Source organism: Plecotus auritus (genome assembly GCF_963455305.1).
Source record: "Plecotus auritus genome assembly, chromosome: 1".
Classification (NCBI taxonomy): Eukaryota; Metazoa; Chordata; class Mammalia; order Chiroptera; family Vespertilionidae; genus Plecotus; species Plecotus auritus.
In genome coordinates, this window is record NC_137770.1 from 92,172,164 (window position 1) to 92,187,143 (window position 14,980).

Genomic DNA, 14,980 nt, shown 5'->3' on the forward strand with positions numbered 1-14,980 from the left:
TTTCCAGCCCAGTGAAGCACCCCAACTTCTCTTTCAGATAGTTGTCAGCAACACAGCAGGAAATATCAACACGAAGCAGATTGTTATTGTAGTTCACGCAGGGGAGAAAAGGGTAAAATATTTAACTGTAGAAGTGTTTGACTATATTCGGCCCAGTGAGACAACCTGAAGTCATTTTCAAGGTCCACCATTTCTTACTTCTTTTCAGTCGGGTCAAGTTTCTAAACTTTCTAAATCTCTGTTTTCTTGCTAATGAAAAGAAAATAGGATTCTACTAAGTCTCCTATCTACTTACTCCAGGACTTCTGTGAGGATCAAATGAGATAAGGCACGTGAAAGAGCTTCACAAATACTTGGTTAAAGTGTAAAATGTTTGCACCTGGCTGTGAAGCAAGTCAGGTTCCTGGGCTGAAGAAACTCAAAGGATCAATGGGCAAAAACTAAAACCATTTTCCCCAAGAACAAGAACAAGACAGGGATGCCCACTCTCACCACTCCTGTTAGACATAGCACAGGAAGTACTAGCCGTGGCGATCAGACAAGAAGAAGAAATAAAAGGCATCCAAACTGGAAAAGAAGAAGTAAAATTGTCATTATTTGCAGATGACATGATATTGTACATAGAAAACCCTAAAGACTCCGTAAAAAACTACTAGACTTAATAAATTAATTCAGCAATGTAGCAGGATATAAAATTAACACCTGAAGTCTACGGCTTTTTTATACACCAATAATGAACTCACAGAAAGAGAAACTAAACAACAACAACAACAACAACAAAAAAAACCCATTTACCATTGCAACAAAAAAGTTAAGATACCTAGGAATAAAATTAACCCAGGAGGTAAAGGACCTGTACTCAGAAAATTACAGGACACTGAACAAAGAGATAGAGGAAGACATAAACAAATGGAAGAATATGGATTGGTAGAATCAACATCATTAAAATGTCCATACTACCCAAAGCAATCTATAAATTCAATGCAATCCCCATTAAAATACCAACGGCATACTTCAAAGACCTAGAACAAACTCTCCAAAAATTCATATGAATAAAAAAAGACCCCAAATAGCTGCAGCAATCTTGAGAAAGAAGAACAAAGTTGGAGGGATCACAATAGTAGATATCAAGTTATACTGTGAAACTGCCTGGTACTGACACAAGAACAGACATATAGACCAGTGGAGCAGACAGAGAACTCAGAAATCGACACAAGCCACTATGCTCAATTAATATTGGACAAAGGAGGCAAGAGCATACAATGGAGTCAAGACAGTCTCTTCAATAAATGGTGTTGGGAAAATTGGACAGATACATGCAAAAAAATGAAACTAGACCACCAACTTACACCATACACAAAAATAAACTCAAAATGGATAAAGGACTTAAACATAAGACGGGAAACCATAAAAATCTTAGAAGAAGCCAAAGGCAGCAAAATAGCAGACATTTGTCGTAGCAATATCTTTACCGATACAGCTCCTAGGGCAATGGAAACTAAGGAGAAAATAAACAAATGGGACTACATCATAATAAAGAGCTTCTGCACAGCAAAAGAAACCATCAACAAAACAACAAGAAAGCCCACTGCATGGGAGAACATATTTGCCAATGTTATTTCTGATAAGGGTTTAATCTCCAACATTTACAGGGAACTCATACAACTTAACAAAAGGAATATAAACAAGCCAATCAAAAAAGGGGCAACAGACCTAAATAGACACTTTTCGAAAGAGGACATTTAGAAGGCCAAGAGACATATAAAAACATGCTCAAAGTCACTATTCATCTGAGAGATGCAAAGCAAAATGACAATAAGGTACCATTGCACACCTGTCAGAATGGCTATCATTAACAAATCAACAAACGACAAGTGCTGGAGAGGATGCGGAGAAAAAGGAACCCTCTTGCACTGCTGGTGGGAGTGCAGATTGGTGCAGCCACTGTGGAAAACAGTATGGTGTTTCCTCAAAAAATTAAAAATGGAACTGCTATTTGACCCAGTAATACCACTTCTAGGAATATATCCCAAGAAAACAGAAACACCAGTCAGAAAGGATATATGCACCCCTATGTTCATAGCAGCACAATTCATCATAGCTAAGATTTGGAAGCAGCTTAAGTGCCCATCAGCAGATGAGTGGATTAGAAAACTATGGTACATCTACACAATGGAATACTACACTGCGGTAAAAAAGAAGTTCTTACCATTTGCAACAACATGGATGGAACTGGAGAGTATTATGCTAAGCGTAATAAGCCAGTCAGAGAAAGATAAATATCACATGATCTCACTCATTTGTGGAATATAAAGAACACCATAAACTGATGAACAAAAATAGATACAGAGACAAAGAAGCATCAAACAGACTGTCAAAGTTCAGCGGGAAGTTAGGGGAGGGTTGTGTGTGTGGGGGTAAGAGATCAACCAAAGGATTTGTATGCATGCATAGAAGCCTAACCAATGGACACAGACCCTGGGAGAGGGGGGGGAGGAGGGGGGGCAATGGGGGAAAAAGGAGACATATGTACTACTATTTGTAATACTTTAAACAATAAAAAATAAATAAAATTTAAATATTATTCTTAAAAAAATTAAATCTAGGGGGAAAATTGTAAATGTATAAAATGTTCATTAAAATGACTAAATCAATCAATTAAATTATTTTAATTAAAACAATGTTTAGTAAATGTGATTGTTTGACCAAATTGTTTGCTCCAGAATATAGTTTCTCAATGAAAATTCATTAGTGCCAATTTGGAAAACTCATCTAAATGTAGAATTAAAATGACTTTGGGAATAAAAAAAAAGAAAGAAAGAAAGAAAGAAACTCAAACGAGGCTGGTCGCTAGGGAGAGGAAGCCGGGCGTTGCTACGTGACGTCATTACCCGGCGCCAACAGCGACGGTTTCCGGGCTGGGCTGTGGGCGGCATTCTGCGGAATGGGGTCTTGGCAGCGTTGGCTGCGTTTTGGTGGGGTGTCGCTCCGGGGTGGTGGCGGGGCCTGTGTCCCGCTTGGGGGAATCCACTCGGTTTGTCGGCGCCAGGTCCGTGGTGCAGCCGGGCAGGGGCGGAGGGCGGGACGGAGCTGCTGGGGCGCAGGGCCGCAGGGCGGCAGGTGCCTGGCGTTGCCTCCCGCGAAAGGCTCGCCGGAGCCCCTGGGGGTCCCCCGCCCACTGGCAGCTCAGTGAGACCCCGGCGGCTGGACGGTCCCCACTTTCCATGCAGGCCCTAGTAGGATGAGCCCGAGGTGTGGAGGGAAATGAAACTTGGTTAGAACATGGATGTGTGACTTGCACATTGCTTTCTTAAGCCTTGGTTTATTTAGAGAAGGAAAACACGTGGAGATTTAACTCCGTAAAGCGGCGCTTGCTTCCCATTTTTTAACGTTTGGGTGTCTTGACAGATAAGTCAGCTTAAACAACGTGTCTCTTGGATTGTGATCAATAGCAGTAGGTGAATAGCACAAGGCCTAACTGGTAGAAATGAATAGAATTGGACTGGGGAAAAAAAAAAGAAAGAACGCCCTTTTAATCAAAAACTCCGAATCGTTTTTACTTTCACAGCATGATAATAAAGATGGCTTATTTTAAAACTTTTTTTTCTTAAAGTTATCTGGCGCTGAAAATGAGACCCTAAAACAGAGAAGAACACAAATCATGTCCCGAGGACTTCCAAAGCAGAAACCAATAGAAGGTGTTAAACAAGTTATAGTTGTGGCTTCTGGAAAGGGTGGAGTTGGAAAGTCTACAACAGCAGGTATTATAGGATATTAATTCTAATCTCAATTAGGAACTTTTGACAACTGGCAAGTGCACAGAATTAAAATTGTAGATTTGTTTTTTAAAAGTTAGTATTTGTGAAGTTCCTAATAGCTGGTTACTTAGTGTCAGGAGTTGGTAGTGATTAGGAGCTTAGATTTTGGAGTTAGACAAAACTTGGAAGATAGCCAGGCCTTTGACTCCTTAACTGAGGCAAAGGTTGTCAAGTTGCCCATAAGATCTTTAGTTTACTTAACTGTAAAATGGCAAGGATGACAACTTCATTCATTAGATGGTTACGTAAATTAAACTGAACACTTAGCCCAGTGTCTCCTACATAGTATGTGCTCAGTATTTGGTTACTGCTATTTTAAAACCATCTATTGACTTTAATACTGAGTTATTTCTGTTCTTTGGCAGTCTTTTCCAGTCTTTTTCCATTTACATATAGTTGTACATGTAATTGTAATGAGATTGTTTACATTATTGTGACCTTTTTTATTTAACCATAATATAATTTTCAGCATTTATAAAGTCAATATAGACCTAATATTTGAAAATGCTTGAAAAGGTTTACTGTAATTATTTAAGATATCATCTAATCTTTATATATTTTATATTAATATATTGGAGCAGAGAGTATATATATATATATATATATATATGTTTTTGTGGTGGCTCTTCTTAATTTATTGTAGATTTCATGGTGACTGAAGTGCTGCTTTTAGTACCCATAAAAGAATGCAACCAGAAATAGAAGAGTTACCATCCAAAACTAATAAACAGATATTTCCAATTTTTTTTCAAAAGAAACTTCTTTTTTTTTTTTTTAAATATATTTTATTGATATTTTACAGAGAGGAAGGGAGAGGGATAGAGAGCTAGAAACATCGATGAGAGAGAAACATCGATCAGCTGCCTCCTGCACACCCCCCACTGGGGATATGCCTGCAACCAAGGTACATGCCCCTGACCGGAATCGAACCCGGGACCCTTCAGTCCGCAGGCCGACGCTCTATCCACTGAGCCAAACCGGTTTCGGCAAAAGAAACTTCTTATTTCTAAAAAGTTAATCCAGTGTAACAATTTTAAAGGGTAACATCCCTTCTCCCAATCCTACTCAACAGAGTATTATTAATTTGGGGTCATAAAGTTCTCATATCTTATGGTTGCCTCATATTTAATTTTCAGTCATTTCAATAGGAATGGCTGCTAATTCAGGTCTTAGCTAACCTATCTTTCTTTGCAGTTGATTAAAAAAAAATGACTACCTTATTATATTTCACTTTGTTAATTTTAGTTTGCTTCTATACTGATCTTTAAAATTTGTGGGTCTCCTCCCCCTCCCCCCCCCGGATTATTAACCTAAAGTTACGGCATATATATATCTCAAAATTCTTTATTTCTATTGAAATTAATGACATTTTTGAAATAAGGTCCAGGTTCAGAGTTCTGTGACTGTCACTAGAAATCTGTGTCTTGACTTAAAGCCATATTTAGTAATTCCTAGGTCTTAGTGGTTTTATAGTTGCACAACTAGCAATAAATCCAATGATACAGTTTTATTAGTTTATTTACCCCCCCCCATTTTTACCTGAAGGTAATTGTAGAAGAGTTTTTCAGATGTTTGAAGAAATTCAGATCTACCAAGTATTGTAGTGATGACAGACCCTTAATTTACTATTTAATAGATGATAAACTGTTATTAAAATGATTAGTGACTGTACTAAAGAATTCATGCTATATCTGACACATTTTTGCTTTCCTAGGGGTCTACAATCCATCTATTTGATATTTTGTTTTTAAAACTTAGAAGCTCTTAGTCTTTGGTTCTAGTATACACCTCTTTTTTAAAAAAAATTTAAATTCAGAGTACATTTATCTGTTTTCAGTGGTGTGAATAATTTTGTATGCTCTGTGACTACTTGGTCTGGTTAAAGATGTAAGTTATTTTCCTGATGATAGCCATGGTTTTGTGCAATATAATTTGCTGGGTCTATAGGCTAGCACTTTTTTTAAGCTGATTGTTTATTGCTTTTAATTAGAAGATTGCCTATTGCCATGGAATGTGATAGCATATAAATAGGTAAATATATGAGAAAATGTATAGTATATGTCACAAGTAGGTGTTTCAGTAAGTTCCCTTCTTTGCTTTTTTTCCTTTGTTAATGTTATACCACCTGTCCCAAACAACTGGCCTATCCTTTTTCATAACAGCCCTATCTGCATACGTAAGCCTTAGAAATAGGTTATTTCTATGTAACTCTGTTGTTATTATATTTATTTTCCCTATATGTATTTATTCTTGTCCCAAACGATCTGAAAATACTTCCCATTTGAATGTGTATGCTAGAGATATTTTGGATTAGAATGATAACATTTGATTAATACAAACATGCTCTGTGATCCTATTGTATAAATATTGAAAGACCCTAACATTAAAATGAATTAACCTCTGACGTTTTCCACTTAATGTTGGATTATGTTTAACCTATGATGTACTTGAAATTCAGAATTACTTTATAATTTATAAAGATTAATTTATCAAGTGCCATGCCCTAGGCTAAGTACTTTACATATAGTATTTCATATAATTCTCAGAGCAGTTATGAAATAGGAATTATTCTTATTTTATAGAGGCAGAAACAGACTTAGGGGCTAAAATATCCTATTCAAGGTTACATAAGAAGGTGGTGGAACTGGGATTTGAACCAGGCCTACCCAGAAACCTATGCTCTTAACTACTTTAAAGGAAACAATCTCAGCATCATTTATAACATTGATTTGTAAGGAATGTGATCCATAGTATGAGGGTCCATTTATTAGTCATGGGAACATCTTTATTGCTGGTCTAAAGGTGGTTTTCAGACTACTACTTTCCTCCTTGCTAGTCTTTGGGATTCACTAGAATAGACCATTTTCAGAACATGTTTTACCACCTTACCTTTTACCTTCTTCCCTTTTCTTTGCACAGTGGTTCAGCCTTTCATATATGTAAGTATTGTGAGTTACATATTTAGAATTCCTGCATCACTCACATTTATTTTTAAAAAGCAATATAATCATACCCATTTTTATTTATTAAAAGGTAGATATTTTTTTGAAAATATGTTTTTGAAAATAATTAAACATATATATACCATTAACATAGTTTTAAAAAAACTAAGTAGATTATTTAAACAAAATTGTAACAGATTATAAATGAATTATTTGAAATTTTAAAAACATCTATTATGTTGGAATCTTACTTTTGGGGTCTTTTTTACTTCCTGAATTCTCTCCATGTCCTTGTAAAAAACATATAAGGAAAATATATTAAATGTTTCTGTGCTTTGGTTATTATATTGCAAATATTAAAAGGGAAAATGAATTTTAGTAGAAGGAAAGTTACTAAATTTAATTACTTTTTTGTTTCTTACAGTTAACCTTGCACTTGCACTAGCAGCGAATGATTCGGTAGGTGTTCATTAATAGAAATATTAATTCATTAAAATGTTTTTAAGGCACTGATAAAGAGCATATTGATGTTTTTCTTTTATTCTGTCAAAAGCTATTAATGCTGCTCTAGTAATTTGCATGTCTTTAAGGAATTCAAAAGTCTGCTATACTCACTGGTTATATTTAGTAACACTAATGAAAATGAAAGGGGACCACTAGTCACAGAATTTAGGTAGCCTAGAAACTAAAGGCAAGGAAATGGATTCTTCCCTAGAGCTTCCAAAATATGTAATTCTGCCAATATACTAACATTAGCTCCTTGAACCCATTTTGGACATCTGTGATAATTTCTTACAATAGAAGTAGGAAACTAGACAGGAAGTCCATTTTCTTAATTCTTGACTTTCTAAATATGTCTTTATTTTGCCTTCATATTTGATAGCTTGACTAGATGTAGAATTCCAGGTTTAAAATAATTTCCTCTCTGAACCTTGAAAAAAAAATTCCATTTTCTTCTACATGCTAATGAAATGTCTGATGCTAGTCTGATTCATATTGCTTTGTAATAACCTATTTTTTTCTCCTCAAAGCTTTTTGAGTTTTCTTTTTGTTCTTTGAGTTTAGAAATGTTCTTTGAGTTTAATGAGCATCTAGTTGTTGGCTTTAAATTTTTTTTTACTTGCTTGGAAACTGGCCAAACAGTATCAAAGTTTCAGTTTTTTTGAGCTTAGGGCAAATTTTTTTTTATTGATTACTTCTTGTGATGTGTTTGTTCTCTCTCCAGTAACCTGTTAGGTAGATATGGACCCTTTATGCCAGTTAATTTTTCTCTCATATTCTCCATCAATTTGTCTTTTGTTTTGTGTTTTAGAAGATGTCTTAGACTATTTTCTACACTGCTATACTAGGTTTTAGTTGTTATTTAATCCTTCTAATTTTTTTTAAATTCAGAAATTATATTTTTTTCCCACTTTTTCAGAACTATTTTTTATTTTCCAATTGCTGTCCCTACCCACTTTAAAAAAAATGGTTGTATTTTTTGTTTGAATCTCTCTGAGGATGCTAATTAGAATTAATAAAGAAATATTCTTTTTAATGAGCATTCTATTTACTTAGCATGATGGTTTTCATAATATGGTCCTCAAACCAGCAGAGTCAGCATTACCTGGGAACTTGTTAGACATACAAAATCATCAGCCCCACCTCATACCTACGGAATCAGAAACCCTTAGGGTGGAGTCCTGCAATCTGTGTTTAAACCAGTCCTCTTGGGTATTTTGATACATGCTAAAGTTTAAGAACCATGGATCTAGAGGTTTTTAAAACTCTAATCTGCAAATAGCACCCTTTTTGGTTTTTTAATGTGGTTATATATTTTTTTCTGGAGTAGGATGACAAATTTGCATGATTTTAAAAAAATTTATCATTGTTATTATTATTATTTTTGATCTTTATTGTTGAGGTTATTACAGATATCCCTCTTTTTCTCCCCCCATTTCCCCCTCTCACCCGTTTTCTGCCCTGCCCCAGGCCTTCGCCACCCTATTGTCTGTGTCCATAGGTAATGCATATATGCATGTAAGATCTTTGTTTAATCTGTTCCCGTCCCCTACCCCACTTTCCTCTGGGAATCATCAGTCTGTTCCATTTCCATGCCTCTGATTCTATTTTATTCACCAGTTTATTCTGTTCATTAGATTCATTATTCATTTATTTTGATTTTTAGATTCAATTGTTGATTGGTATGTATTTGTTGCCATTTTGTTGTTCATATTTTTTATCTTTTTATTTTTCTTCTTCTTCCTCTTCTTAAAGAATACCCTTTAGCATTTCATATAATACTGGTTTGGTGGTGATGAACTCCTTTAGCTTTTTCTTGTCTGTGAAGCTCTTTATCTGACCTTCAATTCTAAATGATAGCTTTGCCAGACCAATCCTTTCTGTGCCTCTGCACCTTTTACCAGTCTCAGTATGCTTTCTTCTCTACTTCTCTAGTTGTAGGATTTCCATTCAGGCAGCTTTCTGGCCATTCTGGATGACGGTTGTTCTGTATTTTAGTTGTAATTTTGATGTGGTTGTGGGAGGTGGTGAGTACAGGCGTTTACCTACGCCACCATCTTTTGGATCTCTGTGGTTATATTTTTTATTTAGTTGTAAACTATTTTTTTCTGTTATTGTTTCAATGGGCATTTGGGAGAGAAGAGAGAAAATCATGTATATTTAGTCAATGTTATTGAAGTAAGAGCCAGTAATACATTAAAAAATAATTTTTATTAGGATACTTAGTTACCTAGGGGAAGGAACCCTATTTTTCTTAAAGAAGGGAGGAAACAGAAAATTGAATGGGTGGGAGGGTAGATGCATTTGGGGGATCTTTATTTTGGTTATTTTAGCTAAAGCTGAGTCTTAAGACAATGGAAAGCAACTAAGTAATAAGGAATCAAAGGATAAAAAGAATAGTTAAAAAGGGGTTGATTCCTTTATGTTAAATGCTGCTAGGTTTGATGAGATGGTAGCTCAGAAATATCTTCTTTTCTCTTTTTTGTTTTCTTTCTTCTGGGAGCAGAGATGAGGGCAGCCTAATCTTTAATGCTTTATATTAAGTTGGCAACAAGAAAGGAAAAGGAGTAAGACTTTCCCTGGGCCACATCTTTAGAAAGCATTGAGTATCCTTAAGTGTTTTTTTTTTTTTTTTTTTTTAGTATATATTTCTTTATTTATTTCAGAGAGGAAAGGAGAGGGATAGAAATATCAATGAAGAGAGATAATTATTGATCAGCTGCCTGCTGCATGCCCCCTATTGGGGATCGAGCCCACAACCTGGGCATGTGCCCTTGGCTGGAATCGAACCTGGGACCCTTCAGTCCGCAGGCCGACACTCTATCCACTGAGCCAAACCGGCCAGGGCTTAAGTGTTTTTAAACATGTTTATAGAATCTTCCTTAGGAAGGTCTTCAGTATTCTTTGATCTTGAAGAAGGTATTTTTTTGTTTTTTATTTCTCAGTATTTTGTTGCAAAGTTAGTGTAGAAATTAAGAAGAAAGCAAAGAAATCACATTGTGATAACTCAAAGATAATCTGACAAAATACAGTATTTTATGATTGGCTACTGTCTTGTGTTTAATTAATTTAAATACACTTAAGAAAGATCAATTTTATATAGTTTGTATTCTTGGTTAATAGTTTTTGATTAGGGATTAGCATGTTTGGCTGAAACTGAATTGCCAGCAGATTATCTACAATAGAAAAGAAGGGCTTTTTTGATGTTAATCCTCACCTGAGGATACTTTTTCCATTGATTTTTAGAGAGAGTGGAAAGGAGGTAGGTAGGTAGGTAGGAAAGGATGGAGGGAGAGAGACAGAAAGAGAGAGAGGGGGGAGGAGTGAAGGAGGAAAGGAGAGAGAGGAAAAAGGGAGAAAAACATTGATGTGAGACAGACACATCCATTGGTTACTTCCCGCACGTGCCCCAACAGGGGCCAGGGATCATACCTGCAACCCAGGTACCTGCCCTTGACCAGGAATTGAATCAGCAACCCTTCAGTGCTTGGGCCCATGCTCTAACCACTTAACACCACCAGCCAGGGCAAGAAGGGCTTTTCTATATGACTTACGTATATCTGGCATGATCTTGTACTCTGTATATCCCAAGTTAAGATTTTATTAATATTACACTTCTTTAGAGAATGTGTTTGGTCTTTAGGGGAAACTCAAGGTTCCTCTCAGCTCTTCTATTTGCCTGAACTGATAAAGATGGCTTAGGTCTAAGGACATTTATTGGGATATGGTATGAGGTATGTTGCTTTATGGGGTTAAAAACTCATGTTAGGATGATGTCTTTGTAGCCTCTGTAATGATTTATTGCTATGAAGTCTCAATCCCATGGAGCTTATATTGACTAACCTGCTTCTCCTTAGTCTAACTTTGCTTAAGACCTTGCTAACTCATTTCTCCTATTTTTTCCATGGGTTGGTGCTTATCTTTTTTCATCATTGGAGTAAAAAGATTAAAAAGATTAGGTTATAGCCAGCAGTGGTTGGCAAACCGCAGCTCGAGAGCCACATGTTCTGCGTCTCCCGTCACCCGACCGACCGACCCCCCCACTTCTTCTAACGCCACTTCTTCAAAATAGACTTGCCCAGGCCGAAAAACGACTTCTGCGCATGGGCCATGAAGTTTCAATCGCACTGTACGTGTGTGCCCGCACGTGGTATTTTGTGGAAGAGCCACACTCAAGGGGCCAAAGAGCCACATGTGGCTCACAAGCCGCGGTTTGCCAACCACTGGCCTAGGGGAAACAGGTCTAGGAATTATTTATATTACTTTTAATGTTGTCCTTACTAATCTCTAAACTGGATTGTGTAAACAGTAGGGTGGGGGGCGGGTATGTAAAATAGTACATTGGGATGTGAGAGTGAAATTTTTTTATTTGTATCTTTTATGTTTTTATGTAAGTTTTATAATTTATACTATATTAGTATAGTAGTTCTAATATAATTTATAAACAAATATGTTAACACTAGAGGCCTCATGCACAAAATTCATGCATGGGGGTGGGGAGGGTCCTTCAGCCTGGCCTGCACCCTCTCGCAATCTGGGACCCCTCGGGGGATGTCCAACTGCCGGTTTAGGCCCGATGTGGGATCAGGCCTAAACTGGCAGTCGCACATCCCTCTTGCAATCCGGGACTGCTGGCTCCTAACTGCTTGCCTGCCTGCCTGATTGCCCCTAACCACTCACCTGCCTGACTGATTGCCCTAAGCTCTCTGCCTGCCTGCCTGATCACCCCTAACCACTCACCTGCCTGCCTGATTCCCCCTAATTGCTCTGCCTGCCTTCCTGATCACCCTTAAATGCTCACCTGCCTGCCTGATCGCCCCTAACCACTTGCCTGCCTGCCTGATCACCCCTAACCCTTCTGCCTGCCTGCCTGATTGCCCCTAACCCTTCTGCCTGCTTGCCTGATCGCCCCTAACCACCTCTGCCTTGGCCCTCGCCACCACAGCTTTGTCCAGAAGGTCATTTGGCTGTTCAGTCTAATTATCATATTATGCTTTTATTATTATAGATATTTGATGATACATGCTTAAACATTTTTACTGATAGCCTTGCATTATCAGAAAAGTTTGGATGTCATGGGCCTAGGAAAAAGGAATTTCTGGGCTGGATCATATGCCCAGTTTAAAAGAAGACTATTTTGTAGATTGAGGTGAAGGCCTTATAGAAATAGGGTGTGGATTGTCCCTGCCTTTTCCTTGCCTTTTATACTTTACTTTGAGGTTGTAGAAGTTAGTATTGCAGAGCAGAATGCCTGTCATGCATCTAGAAATTGTATGCAGTGGTGTGTTGGAGCTTGCTTATGCTTGCTTTGTGTGAGCTGATTGTTAAATTTTTAGGAATTTTGCAAACCAGTTGATATCATGTTGTTAGCTTGAAATAGGCCACAATGGGAGTAATTAAACCATGAAAATTGGCAAATACTGAAAATCAGACTTTCCACCACATTCTGAGCCAGTTGTTAAACAATTACTGGCAAACCACCATCATGCATATTTATAATCATATTTCTTGATTTTTCTTTTTTCTATCTTCTTAACCACCCTTATTATGGATCTTTTTCTTCTACAGTATAAATTTAATAAATGGGTGAGAAGAGCACTCAGACTGTGAGAGGAAAACATAAAGGTCACCATTGATAAGCTCTGTGAGATTCCTAAGTTAGTTCATTTAAGTGCAACAGGCGTTTTTTAAAAATTTTTTTCTTTATTGGTTAAGGTATTACATATGTGTCCTAACCCCTCCCCCCCGCCCCCCCACTCATGTCCTCATCCCCCTGGTGTCTGTGTCCATTGGTTAGGCTTATATGCATGCATACAAGTCCTTTGGTTGATCTCTTTTGTTGAGCACCTATAACACTAATTGTTAGACACTCTGGGAATATAAAGAAAAATTGTGTGTGTGTATATGTGTGTGTGTATGCGTGTGTGTGTGTGTGTGTGTATTTTGGTTATGTATAGCTGAATTAGGTTCAATAATAATTCTGTGAGTTAGAAAATGTTAATTAAAGCAACACTTAAGATTTTATTGTGCCTCATAATGGACAAATTATGTACTATTAAAGGTTTTATAATGTAGTGAAGACAGAGGATGATAAATGTCTCAAAATAATGAGATATATTCAAGGTCAAATATAGTAGTGTATCTGTCCAAGATGACTAGTTTTTATTCCAGAGAAAAGCAGTCTTTTTTTTTTATGAACATAATTATATTTGATTTTCACAGAAACCTGTGATGCAATGCACATAATACTTATCAGTTTTACAGTCTTTATTGATTCTTGCCCTATCCTTATCCCATTTCATCAGCCAGCAAATGTCCTTATTTCTGTCTCTGAATTGTTTTTCCAATGTATATCTTTCTATTTCCATTATTACCACTCTAATTAGGGCTCATTACTTCTTTTTTGCTCCATCATTCATTTATACTTCAAGTAGTTGTTGAGTGCCCAATTCGTCCCAAGTACTTTGCTAGTTAGAGGGTATAGAAATGAATAAGACATAGTCCTTGCCTTTGAGGAACTTACAGGCTGGCACCACTGCTCATGCTCAGATCTGTTCAGTACATAATGCCAGATTACTCTTACTAAAGCATTTTTGGTATTACATTACTCTCCTCTTCAGAATCACTGCTCAATGCCTTTATGATTCAAGATCTGACTCTCATCTACCTTTCCGGGTTTATCTTCAGATCTTCTTCTGAACGATCCCTGTGCTCTAGCCAATCTGGGTTACTTTCCATTGCTAGCTTGTACTTGATAATTTACAGCCTTTCTTCATTTATATTGGAGTGTTCACTTCACCTTTCTTCAGCTTTATCTGTTCTGTCTTCCAGGCTTGCATGTATGGCTGTACTGGTTATATCCTGCATAAGGGTGCTTCTTGAGGGGGTTGAGTGATGACAGAAATCCATGCTACCCTCTTCGTTATGTGCATCTGCAGGCTGCATTCTAATTCACACAGAGGCACTATATGAGCTAGTGTGAAGGGCAGCTTAGTGAAGTGCTCCATGAATACCCCCCAAGTGAGGGTCATTTTTCCATCTTGTGAAATCCAGTAATACTGTTTATTTGTATTATTATTATTACACCCATTTTGGTAATTTTCATGATAACAATATAACTAACATTTATTGAGCATTTATTATATGTCAAACTGTGTTACTCATGACATGGTTCTTAACTCATTTACTCTTTATAGCAACCATATGGGAATAGATACTATTGTGATCCTTGTTGTCGATAAGAACTCATAAGTACCTGGAGGCTAAGTAGTTTGCCTAAGGTCACCCAAGAAATAAATGGCAGAGCCAAGTTTTGAATACCAACCTAGATCCTGTGCTCTTAACCTACTTGGTATACTACTACTGTCTTAGCTAGATTCTTATGATTAACAAATATGTTCTCTTTATCCTTGGCTGTTCTTAGCAGCTAGCACAATGTTTTAAGACTTAGGAAAAACATAATAAATGTTTGCTACATGGATGAATTTAGTGCATAGACAGGTTTCACAGTATGTACATGCAAAGTTTTATTTTGTTTTGCTTTGTTTTTCGAGGACTGGTATGGGATGGGAGGGCTTGTTGTTGCTTATTTGCTTATGCACTGTTTTTTTCATGCTTCTTAAAAGATGGTGTACTCCATGATTATATTTGGCCCTCTTTTCATTTTATACTCTTTATCCATTAATTGCATCTTTTCCCACTGCCCAGTTACTACTTATG

General features: G+C 36.9%; 1 protein-coding gene across 4 annotated transcripts in view; it reads left to right on the forward strand.

Moving 5' to 3' along the window:
* Positions 1–2,899: 2,899 nt before the first annotated feature.
* The window catches only part of NUBPL (NUBP iron-sulfur cluster assembly factor, mitochondrial), a 285,767-nt gene continuing 273,686 nt past the window's right edge, over positions 2,900–14,980 (forward strand). For all 4 annotated transcript variants that reach the window (XR_013961537.1, XM_080686398.1, XM_080686397.1 and 1 more), the window contains exons 1-3: positions 2,900–3,049; positions 3,614–3,761; positions 7,185–7,219. Coding sequence is in view for 3 of the 4 variants with exons in the window: in XM_080686398.1 (XP_080542524.1) it covers positions 2,945–3,049; positions 3,614–3,761; positions 7,185–7,219 (288 nt within the window). In the remaining variant the exon portion in view is untranslated. The remainder of the gene's footprint in view (positions 3,050–3,613; positions 3,762–7,184; positions 7,220–14,980) is intronic.